General features: G+C 39.9%; 1 protein-coding gene across 2 annotated transcripts; it reads right to left on the bottom strand.

Annotated features, from left to right (window-relative positions):
- Positions 1–4,941: 4,941 nt before the first annotated feature.
- LOC140940457 (18S rRNA aminocarboxypropyltransferase-like) lies at positions 4,942–13,121 on the bottom strand. 2 transcript variants are annotated; one of them, XM_073389432.1, is made up of 7 exons: positions 12,923–13,121; positions 12,388–12,443; positions 10,907–11,243; positions 10,454–10,523; positions 9,425–9,534; positions 8,187–8,244; positions 4,942–6,850 (listed from the first exon to the last, which is right to left on the bottom strand). In XM_073389432.1, the coding sequence occupies exons 1-7, from the start codon at positions 13,047–13,049 to the stop codon at positions 6,433–6,435; spliced, it is 1,176 nt and encodes a 391-aa protein (XP_073245533.1). In that variant the 5' UTR covers positions 13,050–13,121; the 3' UTR covers positions 4,942–6,432. The 2 variants fall into 2 exon arrangements, with proteins under 2 accessions (XP_073245533.1, XP_073245534.1); XM_073389433.1 differs by having other exon boundaries at positions 12,998–13,089.
- Between the last annotated feature and the right edge of the window lie 1,435 nt (positions 13,122–14,556).

Genomic DNA, 14,556 nt, shown 5'->3' with positions numbered 1-14,556 from the left:
GGGCTGATGCAGTTCGGAGGGGATCATGTTTCTTTCCAAAATAAGAAGAAAATATAAATTTGACCACAATATTGCTGTCTAAATAAATACACATATGAAATAAGCTGAATGTCTGAGCGAGAAGAAGACCTGATTAAATTACGTGTAAAAAAATGAAAATGAAAATGAAAAACGTGACATAACAGAGGCCTGCCAGGGGGGGGGGGGGGGGGGGCGAGGGGGTCCTATATCTCTAGCCTGAATGTCTCTGTCGCTTATTCAAGGCTTTGCCGTCACTGTCGCAAGTTTGGCCGAGGGAGGTTGTCTCTTGTCGCGATTTCATACTGGCGCACTGTCGCTACTTTTTGAGTCATGTTGTTGCCGGAATTTACCCTGGCAGGACCTCATAACAAGGCTTCTTCTTCAAGGACTTCTGCTCCATCTGATTCACACCACTATCTTCTCCAGCATTTATTTTTTCACGGTCACTCGTGACCCCTCACCTCACGTTCGCAGACAGACCTTTCGCCCTTGTCTGCATAACGTAAACATCCGCTCCTGCATCCGCTCGTATTAAGCCGTGGGCTTAAATATATCTTCGTAAGGGTTTTAGGTGGGCTACCGCTTTTCGACGGATGGGCTTATAACCGAAATAGAGATAAAGCAGACCTGTTCCAAATACGTTTTGAATTTACTGCTTGAAAACGTCATAATAAATCAAATTCATTCCAATACATTTGGCGGGGGGGGGGGGGGGGGGGTAAATCCGGGGGACCTTATAAGCAGATGTATTTTTTTGTTTACAGATAGATGGGTTTATAACTAGGGAGGGTATTCAACCTTTATTCAAAAATTTCTAGTGTTGCAATAGGGGTACCATCACGCAAGACGTCTAGCTAATAACACTTAAAATTGAAGGCAAGGCTGATCCTGATCTACGACAAGATCTGGCTTTCCCTCGCGCCGCTCCTTGCAAGAGTTGTTCACCAAATAAAATAATAATGACAGCAATAACAATATCTGCTACAAAAAGATTAAATGAATAAAAATATCACAGCATTGATTATACTCTACGTGAACGGACGAAATGATTATGAATGAAGGAATGCAAGGGTGACGGAATTAAGCTGACAACAGGAGAGGGGAAGGGTGTGATTGTCTCACTTTTCGACACTCGAAAAGTTTCGCTGTGAGCCTGAGCCTACCCAGTTTCATATCGCCCCAATGGTTTAGGGATGTTTGAGCGCTCTCATTACTCAGTCACATTTGTTATCGTAAATGCTTGCAGTTGCTATGGATATCATAAAAATGTTGTCATGTCAATACACCTAAATAAACAAACACACAGGTTTATCCGGAATAACTAATCTCTGTTATTATTATTCAAACATTTCAGGCAGCTGTTTGAAGAAACATGACTATTTTGTTGTAATTTTCATTCGTTTTAAGACTTCATTCGTTCTAAGACTTTTCCAAAACCTTTTTTTAAAATTTTTTTTTGCAGTTTCCTCAGATTTGTGTTAACTGTAAAGGAGAGAAATTAACCGTTAGCCGGTGGAAAAGTAGTCTCCCTCGAAGCCCTTTTGGTCTCGTCACGCAACGCTCCTCCCCAACAGATGAAGAGGAGGAAGGGAGGAGGTGGGGAGGGTAGGAGCGTTGCGTGATGTCCCTAAATTCGCGCGAGTCCTTTCTAAACAGGGTCCATAATTCCGTGCGAATCTGTCCTAATTATAAACAGGGTATTGCCACGGGTTCCCCCCGTTCAATGTCCGACTGCCACTGCCCGGGTGATAGGGCTGTGCGCATGCGTGAGGTACTGGCCAGGCCGTGGGTTGGTGTATGTGTATCCCTTGCTTTAAGTTGGTCTTAGGGTACTGCCTACACGATTGATTCAGCGGATTTGCTTGATGCAATTTGTTCCTACCAACTCCTGGTTTCTACTTCAAGTACTACAAAAGCAAAGACTATAAGCATAACGTGAATTTGCTCTTTTGCAGCTATTGCAATTGCCAATGAATGGATTTGAAACCAGCCGGTGTGCATTTTATCTTTTGTCCTAAACAGAATAACAAAATTGAAGGTGTTGTCCTATACAGGATATGTCAATGGCGGCCACTGCGGTGGTGATATGGTTGTGCGCATGCGTAAGGTACTGGCCATACCGCGGAGTCATGTGTGGTCAGGAGCCCATAACCGGCTCCTGGTGTGGTTCAGTGCTGAAATTGGAATTGTTTATGCATTTTAGGATTTTTTATCCTAAACCGAGGGTCAGGGTTTCAAACCCTATTGGTCGAGTAACCCCCAGTGGAGACTAGTCGAACAGCTAAAATACAGGAATATTACCTGCAAAGCTGAGTTCTTCAGATGATTTGACTCAGTAACCAAACTAAGGTGAAAGACAAATACAGACCTGCCAACCCCTGATAAAGCAAAATCTGGAGACTCGTGAAAAAAAAATCGGGAAATTCTACAAAAAGTAGTGAGATTCTATTTTTTCCCGCTCAAGATTAACGGGGCCCTTTTTTCCATTGGGCGAATAACTGTTTATTTAAATATTACCCTGCCTTAGTTGGTTCCCTCCTGTAACAAATTAGATGCCGCTCTTTCTTTGATGAGTTTAAGAGGCCAGAGAATGGGTCATCACTGGGACGAAACTTATAGCAAAGAGTCATTTCTTCCGGATAAGCCAACTTCGTGGCTAAAATATTACAAAGCCCCATCAAGGCTTAAAAAAAAAAAAAAAGAAAAAGAAAAACAGGCACTAACATTCCCCGCGAATTTTCCACTTTTATTCAACCAAGTAATGATATTTCCCAAAAACCGTGAGATTGGGAGTCTTGTCGTGAGGCCGTGAGACAACTGTTAAAAAATCGCGAGACTCACGGCGGAATCGTGAGAGACGGCAGGTACGCAAATCTCACGACAAACAGCGAACGCGACCCTTCACTTGTCTTATGCCGGGTAGGTGAGGGAGGGGTCTTTCGAGTGGATAAGTCCAGAAATGCCCATTTCTTGAGGCAACATCCTCCATACGTTGTATATTTTGCCTGAAGCGTAAAAGTTGATATCAAAAATTTGTGGGAAGTTAAAAAAAATGAAAAAAGAAAAAAAAGGAGTATTAAATAAGGTAAAAGGAAATAAAATCCCCGGAAAAGAAACGGGCAATTTCACTAGAGTGCGCGTGAACGACGATTTCAGTCCAAGGTCTGGGAAGATTCGTCTAGTTTGAGTGTAGTTTGTTAATTTGTAACTGGATGAACTTTATCTCTTAGCATGACGATTACAATACAAAATTAAAAAAAATTATAATAACATATTCTAATACACAGTACCAGTCCCCCCCCCGGGGGGGGTACTCCCCAAAATGGCCTATAAGGGGAGGCTCCGCTCGAAAGGGGTACCTTTTTCAGGTTTTACGTATATGAAAGGGTAGGGATTTTACTCGTAGAAGTATATAAAAGGGTAGGGAAATCTGTCATTTGGGTCTGTGATACAGTTTGACGAGTGAAAGAGAGAGCAATTAACTAGTCCAGACGTTTGGCCTGCGGCGACCTCAAAGGTTTAAAGTGATTCAGGCAGAGCCTCCCTTTTTGCTCCTCGACTCTGTTCGCAGGGTGATTTTAAATAATGATAACAATATTAACATGAATACTAATAATCATCATCATCGCCATGCATCATCAAGAAATTGAAGCTGAGTATTCTTGGTTGTAACCATGTGACAAGGGGTCCATGTTTATTGACAAAACAAAAAACAGAGGAGACTTTAAGTTACAAGGAACAGAGTCTTAATAAGTATATAGATGAAAAAAGTGAATGACATCATGAGAACACTACAGACTCTAAAGGGATGTGCCATCGAAGGGATAATTACCGGGTTAAGAGGAGAACTAAATCAGGTGGGGCGGGCCTCGAGTAAGGATCATGCATGGATGACATGTATATTAAAAGGGAAAGTCTGGAAGCAATTAGTCGCTGCTCAGGACTGACTTCGCTTCCACATATAGAGGAAAGTGAAACTTGAGAAGCGGCCAGTGTCACCACTGATTTACAATGGTAAAAGATGAGACTAGAAACTAGAATGTAGTTAGAAAATCTGCCTCCGGGACCTTAAGAAAAAAAAATAGCTCTTTTAATATATCCATGTAGACAGTGTATGCATGGATTATTTTAATTTCCCGCTGGGTCTTACACGATACCAGTGTTTTCAGTTCGGGTATAAGCGCAAAAAGAAAAACCGAAAATGAACATGTGTTTTCTTTTTCATCACCTTTATCTTCTTTGTCCTTTGGTATTTGGTTAACTACAGCTGGCACATGAAACGTTATGAAAGGGAACGTGATCTTCGCAGCAGAATATAAAACCTAAGCTGTTGAAAAAAAAAAACAACAAAAAAACTGACAAAAAATTCAGGCTTGACCGGGAAAGCCTGAATTAGTTTCAGATTCTTCTTCAACGGCTTTGGTTGTTCATCCTACTGCGAATATCATGATCACTTTCATAGACTATCTTTCAGTGCGCGGTTCAAAATATGAGTTATTTCATATATTTCAATTCACATGAAACGCTGTAATAATAATATATGGACTAATTATTTTTTCGTGCATATGACCTTCATTTTATGCCCATTGTATCAAGCCTCCAAGAAAGCAACTTTCACTTAAGCTTTTAGCTATTGAAAATGAAAGGCACGGGGAGAAACGTCTTAAAATGATTGTTTTTTCGATCAGTGAACTGAGACAAGCAAAACCTAGTTGGGTTCAAAATCAAATTCCATAAACTTCTATTATAATCTTTCACCAGGCATCGTGCGCAGTTTGCGGGCTAAAATGGTTAAATCGGCGGGCAAAATATATTGCCTCATTCTCTAAAACGGCTAAGATAAAATGGCTGCCAAGTGGACTAAGTCTTTTATTTTGTTTTCAAAAATAAAAAATAAATAAATAAATAAATGATAGTAATAAATGTTAGCTTCGAGAAAGGCAGGGAAAAAGCATAATTTATATCCACATTTTATAATGAAATAAGCATCGCTTCGGCTGTGTTCAATTCATCACCTGCTGTGCTAGCTTCTTTCAGTTCCTTATTCAAATTACCTCGCAAATTATTGTACAGTAATAGGAAAACAGGTGACTTTCTTGGGAGACTGTAATCATTTGGCCTTTCTTGATCTATTTTAAACCCGGCCTTGCCAGCAGATACAAATTAACGCCCGAGAATCATTATCGGGATAAACTCACAGGTGCCCGCTCTAAGCCCTTGTACTGCTAAGCTTTATTGTATAAAAACGCGGCATTCTGTTTATAGGAAAGTTTTCTTCCCCCTTAATTTTCATGAAGTTCACGTATTGTAAAGTAGATTGATTATTATGCTTGGTTGGCTGAAAAGCCATTTTAATGGAGACAACTAATAAACATTTATTCTTTTCTTTTTATTCAATCAATTTTGCGCGTCAATACATTTGGCACGAAAGTGGTAATTGGGCGGCAGTCGTCCTCGGCGATTTCGGATGTGTCGTCACTTGTCAAGTTTGTCGGTTTGTCGTCGGACTAACGTCGGACTGTGAATTCGCGCTCGCCTCCAGGCCTCCTCCGCTCACTTGGATAGTGTGAATTGGCATGGGAACTCCTCGAGACGGGACCGCCATTTTACGTGGTCATACGAGCCAGGCGAAGGTCTAGCTCTGTGTAGGATTGGTATAAAATGCCAAGAAAAATCCATTAATAAAACATTACAGGACAACAAAGGCACTCTGAGAACAAAGGACAGGACAAAGTGAACAAAGGCGCTCTTGACGTACCTCATACCCCTCAATCTAAGACTACGTTCGAACGGCCGAAAACTTTGACGGGACACTTCGTACACGCGGAACCTTTCAAAATTTTCGCTTTTCCTACAAAGAAATTTGAAAGGCTTGGGGTCTAAATTTTCATACGATAAGGTGTGTATGAACGAAACTTCAGATTTGGCGAGGAGAGGGCACCTCTGCGTGAGAAACGAGGGCCTCGCCTTCTGTCACGCGTGTGGTCATTTTTGTGCCTCCGCGTTTCACTCGACGGACTCAGAAAAAAGAGAGACTGCTCGTAGTCTAACAAGTGATCAGCGCGCAATGAACGCTTTTTGGCGAGGAGAATTTTTAAAAACTACTTATCTCGTTATTCAGGGGAGACATTTCGTACATCTGAGAATGTATTTTATGATCGAAACTGTTCCCAACTAACATAGTTGCAAGATACTTTCAAGATAAATGAAAAAAGTTGTTTTTGTTTTTGTTGTTGAAGTTAACATAGAATCCTGAATTGGCAGAATCTTAATTCTCCTGATCCTTTAACTACATACCCGAAGTTATGGTCTATTTATTGAAGAGACAGTCTTAGGGTAATCGCTGGACAACGACTCTTAAGCAGCGCTATCCGTTGTTTAGTTGAGCAACCCTACAAGCCAAGCCCATTCTTAGTTAAAGAACTTGACTCTTGTTGCTGTCTTGGTAACTTTACTTCGTGAGCGGTTTGTCCTAAGAACTCCTCTTAATTTACCCGCTTGACTATAGGCAGCCACTTCGTCGCTTTGTAATTCAAAGTTATCATTGTATTGACTGTGTCCATTTTTATCGCCACTACCACATTCTGTTATGCTGCTTCGTCCGTCATCTTCACCCTGCTGGTTATCATCATTTTCATGCGCATCACCATCACTAACATCACCGTCATCATCATCATCATTATCATCATCATCATCGTCGTCGTCGTCGTCGTCATCATCATCATTATCACCATCTACGTCACCGCCATCTCCACTACAATTAACATTGTCGTCGCCTTCATCTTCTCCATAATCACTGTCCTCACTTTCGTTTTCAACTGATTCCTCGCTGGTAAAAGCAAGAGAAAATAAATTTCTCAACCCAAAGCCAAAACATTTAGCTATAAAAAATTGCGTAAAAACTGCCAAAACAAAAGGAAAAACTCCGACTCGAAGTAAAATTTTTAAAACTTTCAATTTTCGGCCACTTCCTATCACTACATTAAAAACTGATTTGTTGCGCTGATCGCTCTTTAGCAAACTCCTCGATTCCGGCTTCCACTAAAAAGTTAAGCTACGTGCAAACGGACGGAACAACTCATGTTGAGTTGTTGCGTCCGTTTGAACGTAGGTAAAAGTTTTGACCGGTTTCAAACTTTGCACAACAGTTCCCAACAACACGCAAGAACATACAACAGGGTGTGCAAACGGGCGCAACATGTAACATCCAACAAAGTTAGGAGTCAGTTGGTCAACAATGCTGCGTTTGTTTGCACGGGGCGTTACGAACCTTGTCTAAGTCTTTGTAAAGTAAAACAACATAGTCCTCACAGATATACAGGGTCACTCGTATTGCACGACTAACATTGTGCCTTTAAAAGTTTCTGGTTGTGGAAGTTGTGACACAAGCAGAACCACAACCTTTTCAAGGCTATCAAGAAACATGCCAGGTATAAACGTGAGAACTAGATCGTTCGTGCCCTTTATAACTAGTCCGTAGTTCTTTGTGTTCTTGTATGGTTTGAAGCACCCTTAGAAACCCAGGTGCAGCAAATTGGAATGGGAAATTCAAGGGTGAAAGTTCACTAAACTAGACTAACTAGACTAACTAGCCACTGGGTAATCAGCCTAAACAAATCGGTTGAAGAAGATACACTTGAAATCTCCTATTCAGATTGACCAGAAAATATCAGCTTCTGGAAGTGAACTGTATGTGGAAGAGTCCACGGAAAGTACCTGTTCTTGTAAACTTTTTAAAGATTTTGCTCCTATACTCAATTCCCAGTTGATGCTCTTAGATCTTTAAGGATGAGTTTGGAGCTGCTTGACTTTTGTCAACCCTGGGTGCATAAAACTAGAAAATTTGATGTGCTGCCACTACAAAGGACCCACCCACCCACCCACTACAAAGTATGTACAATTCAAAAGAACAGCCTCAAATCACAGCCCATATTTTCTAAAACATCTTTAACAGAATCGCGCGAACAATTTGATCTTCTAACCAGACGTTCCGGTTGTCCCATGTAAATGTAAATACTCCCTGTGACCAGTTGGTCAAGTGCTTAAAATTGCCAAGCCCCTTGCGTGACCAAGTCCCTTGAGGTAAATAGCTCTTGCACGTGTGAATGGGGTACTAACTTGCTATCGCTTATCTGTATTATTATTGTGAATGCTGATAAACAAACCTGAATAGGGGACGGTTAGGATTGAAATGTTCTTTGGTCAGATCAATGTTCATCAAATCTATTGACAGATAAAACAGATAGTTTAGAAACACTTGGCTATTTAGTCCCCTCCCACTTTTATTACATCTTTATTGCTTCTGGGTGGGAGCTTATTAAAACCTGAGGACTTCATCGATTAAGTATTATGTCAAATACATGTCAAGTATCTAAATAGTAGCCGTCACAGTAATTTACAGTAGCTCCATAATTTTTTCTTTTGTGGACGTTTTCTCGGATCAATTTAGATTTCTGGGAAACTGCCCATCTTACCCCCCCCCCCCCCCCCCCCCAAGTCAGCATTAACACTTACCGTACTTAGGGCAAAATGTTGGGTTAGGGGAGGGGTCTGTGGGCAGTTTCCAAGAAACCTACATTGATCCGTTTTCTCTTATAAGTTTGCGATACCTGTCAATACACTGATGGGAGAAAATGAGATGATAAACAACTAGACTCTTCTTTAAAATTTGCTATTTACATGTATGTAATATAACTTAAAGAGAGATTTACAATAACACCACTTTACAATAACACCACCTCTAAACAAGGGTTATGTCCAAGTAGCATCATCTTATTCCAACACTCACACATTTAACAAAGGCATGTTTGTGTCTTTTATGCTATTAAACACATCAACAATAGATGAGGTTGGGTGAAGGTACCCTAGAGAATGGTGATGCTAAGGACATAAGAGATAAACACAATGTATCCATGGCAACCAGAAAGCGGCGTTCACCCCCAGCACCATCACACTGACCAAATAGATCAGTAGAAATAAAGTACAGTACACACTTACCAAAAAAGGGATGGGGAAGAAATAGGCACAAAGCAGCTTAAACGCAAAACACCACACTTAATATTGTGCAATGAAACCCAGCAATTTGATCCCTGTAAAGTCATCAAGCCCTTCAACTTTAATACCTGGACTTCCCCCACTGAGCCACTACAATCGAGATCACTGGCCAGCTTGGTTTAAGTTTAAATTTGCCTAAACTACATTTTGTTGGGAGTTCTAACTGTCCCTTTAAAGAGCAAGAAGTTAGAATGATCATAGTTGAGGTTATTATCTATGATAGTAATGAAAAGTGAAGCTATGTCACATGATAATATTGTAATGCGCTTTTGAGTATTTTTATAGAAAAAGCGCAATATAAGTATTGAATATTATTATTATTATAATATTATTATCCAAGGCTAAATACCTTGTGAGGCACGTTGTTCTTGTTCTTTCTCACACTCTTGCAGCCATTTGTCCTGAACTTCAACCACTTCCCTACTTGATCCACATGCTGCATACTGATCCAGAAGATCCCTGAAAGGTATTTTATCAAAAAATTGCATTTTTTTTGAGTGTCAAGGTATTTAACACAAAAGTGCTAACTGGGGACACTATTTTTACATCTCCAACTAGAGATGGGACCACCATTTTACGTGGTCATCTGGGCCAAGCGAAGTTCTAGCTGCTTGCAGTGCAAAGGAAGTCTTTTCATTTCTCAGTTATTTTAAGACCCTGAGTATTGGTCCAGCCCCAGGAATCGAACCCGCCACCTCCTGCTCCGCAGTCAAGCGCTCTACTGACTGAGCTAATCCTGCCGCGGTTAAAAAATGAATAAAATAATCTAAATAAATAACTAAATCCAAAATAACTAACTAGATAAATGGAATTTTATGCAGAAAAAAGTGCGAGCAAAATTTTCATCATATCAAAGAAACATTTTCAGAAGGTCTCAGCAATTGACTTTGCATCTAGTAAGTATATACAGTGTGTCCCAAAAGTCTGTTCCTCTACTTTAAAGGTCTGTAATGTAACTTATGATTGTACTCGTGTAACATTTGAATCATTTAAACAAAAGTTGTCTATTTCAGTCTAATAAAATATCATAATTAGCAATTAATGAATAAGGCTGAGTAGGATATGAAGAATTAAACAGATCGAGGGGGGTGATCAAAGCAGATTGAGGATGGTGTTATCCATTCCATGCTGCAACAGCGACAGAATGTGATAACAAAAAAGGGGGACATGCCGGATATGGACTTTCTGAATACATGTATCTTTAAAAAATTTCATGTAGAAGTGTAGTTTCGATCAAAAGTTATAGTGCATGAAGTATTAAAGAAGAACAAACTTTTGGAGCTTCCTGCATACTGTTATTTATACAGTAAATACCAACTGGTATTAACACTTTTATGGCTGGAATTGTTCAACAATCCAATAATATTGACTTGTTAACCTGTTTAGTTCATAGAATGATGAGCCCCATTTGAATCTTTTCAGAAGAATTGCACCCAGATCTTGCTGTCCTGTAACAGGAATAACACTGAAATGTTAAATGAAGTCATTTAATGACAGTACTTGTTTCTACCAGTATATGTGACGGTTTGAAATCTGAGAAATTAAAAGAAAAATAATATATATCAAACTGAGGTGACAAACACCACACCAAAAAAAACTTGTATTAACATGGTAAGGTATTGCTCAACTGTTAATAACTTAACAGTATTATCCATGTTAGGACAGTATTACACTGTCTGAGACAGTGGGGAGTTTGAGAAACAGGAAATAGATAATGAGGTTGTCATAAAAGTAAATGAATGAAAAATGACTTTTTTTGTCTGAGATAGTAGGGTGAATAAAGTGAGTTCGAGATAACAGAACAGTACTATCAATACCACTTTAAACTTACCAACAATATACAATGTTGCAGCAAAAGCCTCAACACAAGACAGTTTACATGGCCTTCCATAATTTATGGGATTTGCTGCAACCAAGTACGGCAATAGCCGCAAGTGACCGCCTTTCATTCGGCCAAATGGTGTTGCCTCCAACTTGGCCCATGAACAGTCGATAACAGCAAGGCCATGTTCCATAATGATAGTGTGGTCTTGAGGTGAAACACATTGCTTGCCCAAAGGACTTAAAATGAGACCATTAAATCTCTGAGAGAGTTTTAGTGTTTTCACAAAACCAAGTCGTGAAAGTTTTCTCCCTGAACACTTCTTTGGGTCACACTGCTCTAGGTCCTAAAAATGTTGATTAGATAACATAGAAAGTATTTGGAATTTTCGGAAATCCATTAAAAGGCTTGTCTTTGTGCATGCTTTGGTTGTTTAATAATTAAACAACCAAAGCATGCACAAAGACAAGCCTTTTAATGGATTTCCAAAAATTCAAAAAAAAAAAAATTGGGATTCCACTGTAATTATGACAGTGGAATCCCATTTTTTTGGACTACAGAAGGAAGAGTAAATATTCCTTAATTATTGAAAAATCAAGGGTGAAGTTTGAGTGCTTGACTGGTGAAGAGAAGTTAGGTTGAGTTCAAATTATCATGTTTTGAAAAAACCAAAGATTCAAGAAATCGGGATTCTACTGTCGTTATATAGGGTGATTTTCAATAATGAAGTTTAAAGTTTCCTTTCATCTTTAAAACTAGCAAAACCAAGGGCTATTACTCTTGCGATAATTAATTAAGCCTTCTCTAAAATACCGTAAAATTCCGAAAATAAGCCACGGGGCTTATATTTTTCAAAGGCCCTTTTTGAGGGGCTTATATTTGGAGGGGCTTGTACATGGAGGGGATTATTTTCGGAACTTTATGGTATTACAGTAGGACCTCTACCTTGATCTTCCCAATAGCAGATACTTTAAGCACAGCTTCCCAAGGATGTCTGCCTATGGGAAGCTTGTGCTGTATGTTTAACTTAAGTGACCCCTCTATGGCCCCAGTATGATTGTTCTTTTGTTCACCATGTCAAAACCGCTACCTAATTCAAGTGCAGCTGCACTCTCCTGCTGGAAAACGAAAAGCAGCAAGAGAGAGAGAGAGAGAGAGAGAGAGCTCCCTCTTGCCATTTTCGGGGGAGGGAGTGCGTATTCCTCTCACTGTGGAATCTTGATTTTTACAACCACTCAGGAGACTTGAAAACTCAAGGGTAAAATTACAGTGTTTGGCTGGTGAAAGGAAATCAGCTTTGGTAGGGGATTCTACTGCTCAGTTCAAAATTTCCATTCTCCCCGCAACAATAACCGTGAACATGGAATTTAATAATAGAACCTACTTAAGAATGCGTGACTATTTAGAAATATAACACATTTTGCGTGTTAACCTTTTTATTGTAATTAATGATGACAGAATTCAACAGCCTATAAAACATGTAAACTTACCCACATAGCCAAGGGAAAAGGAAAACCCCGACCATAGTCTTTCGGCTCACGGTCACCTGAAATGGATAGGAATGAAACACAAACTTTGTAGCTAATATCAGCCCCGGGGGGGCACTGTTGGAATTTCTGGGTGGGGATGTGCCGCTGGGAGCCTGGAACCCTTAACCTTCACCAGAGCTAGTTCAGCTGAATTTTGCTACCCTATACTAGAGTAAACTCCCCAAATCCCCCCTATCCTAGAGTAGCTGTGTACCTAGTCTAGATAAAATCTTCAACCAACTGATCAGTTTCCTGAGAAATGATACCCTATTCTAGAGCCAAACGCTCTGATTTATATACCCTATCCTAGAGTAAACTGCTTGAAAACCATACCCTTCGCAGCGGCACATACCTATATAGCCCATATATGGCAGTACCCCCCCCCCCCCGGGATATCAGCCTTTCTGCCATTCATGGCAGATCTGACCAACAACAAAAAGCTTTAGTGGACGTACTAAAGACAAAAAACTCTTTATACACAGCTAATGAAGTTTACCTCGCGCGATCTCCTTCTCAAAACCCTCCAAATCTCCCGTTCCGTTGAAAGAAGCTTCAAACCTTGAACTCTTACTAAGCTTATGACGATGCGAGGCTTGTTTTCCCCTTCCTTTATGTTTTCCCATAGTCACTGGAAGTTAAGGATTAGCGACTCAGTTGCACTGAGAATACACATGTCCACCACACCGAATCCGCCATTTTTAATTTGAGTAAAGACTGGGGCGAGCTTCAAGGGGTCGGAGAAGGGAGGAGGGATCAGGGAATCCTCGGAGTTCGGGACGGACAACGTAGCCGGGCAAAGCCGGGCGGCATTCTTTTGGCCGAAAGGCGTTTTTTCCATTTTTTGATGCCAGTGTGAACTGTCGCCCACGAAAATGCTGTAGTCAGGGGAGATAACCTGTGATCATACCTAGACCTTCCCTATATTTCTTTTTACGTCTTTCGTGTCTCTTCTTTCCTCCCGTCTCTTCTACGTTCTTCTCAAAGCTTTCCGAAACAAATAGCATCTCAAATATCAGCCACTCCAGTTTCCTTCGACATTTCTTTCAGGATTTCACAAAGGATCACCCGTTTCACACTGTGTTTTTCAATCTGAAATGCTTGCCAACTTAGTAGTCATGTTTGGTTCTCAAACGGGGGAAAAAACGCCTAATCGCAGGTCGTAAAGGATTACTAACTGCAAAAAGGTTACAGGAGAGATGTTCCTGATTTGGAATTAAGGTATCAGTTAGACTGGTCCCACTGGTGAAACGAAAAAAATCGTAAAATAAAAGAAAAATGATATAAAATTCAATGTAAAAAAACTGAATAACACCCTAGAACATTTTTTATATAAAAATAATATAAATAAACAAAATTAAGCGAGAACTGCGTGTTGCCTTGCGCCCTCAGCGACCGTAGTCCGTTAATTATGCAGCCAATAAAGTTTTGTTTGATAGGAAATAAAGGGTTGGGAGGGAAAAAACCGTTTACAGAAAATAAATGAGCTAAACCGGGAAAAATTATCCGTTAAGTTTAATTATTGTCGTGTCAGGTTGTCAGTCAGTTTCTACGAAGTTTTACCACCACTTCCTAATTGTTTAAATTTATTATGCTGAAAAAAACTCTCTTCTAATACACTGCCAGGTTAGAAGATGTTACTATAACTGGCTTAAATGGTGCTGATTTAATGCACCAGTCATTTGAACCCCTCACCCCCCCCCCTCCCTCCCACATTACGGGGAAAAATCCAGAGTGAACTCCCCCACCCTCTTAACATCAAGCACACTCATGAAATAGATTTAATTTTTTTTTAACAACTGGAGCTTTCACAAGATTTTTTTTCATACTACTGAATTAGTCAGGGTAACTTATTTTTTCCCTTCCTTTTCATTTTCTACTTTTTCTTGCAGTCTATTGAAAAACAGAATGAAAATTTGCTTTTATTAATGCATCCAAAGCAGACCAGTATACTGTTTAGGCAGATTATGACAAACGGCAGTAACACCCCTCATAATGTATCGTAAACAAGGTGAATTGCGGGGTTTCAAATGACATGTGGATGAGAATAAAGACTGTCAATACAGTGAAAAAATTATAGTTCTACTGTATTGATAACTTTTACCGTTTTCGTTCAATTAGTTTTGTAAGTTT

Source organism: Porites lutea, chromosome 6, assembly GCF_958299795.1.
Source record: "Porites lutea chromosome 6, jaPorLute2.1, whole genome shotgun sequence".
Classification (NCBI taxonomy): domain Eukaryota; kingdom Metazoa; phylum Cnidaria; class Anthozoa; order Scleractinia; family Poritidae; genus Porites; species Porites lutea.
This window is presented reverse-complemented; position numbering and strand designations above follow the sequence as displayed.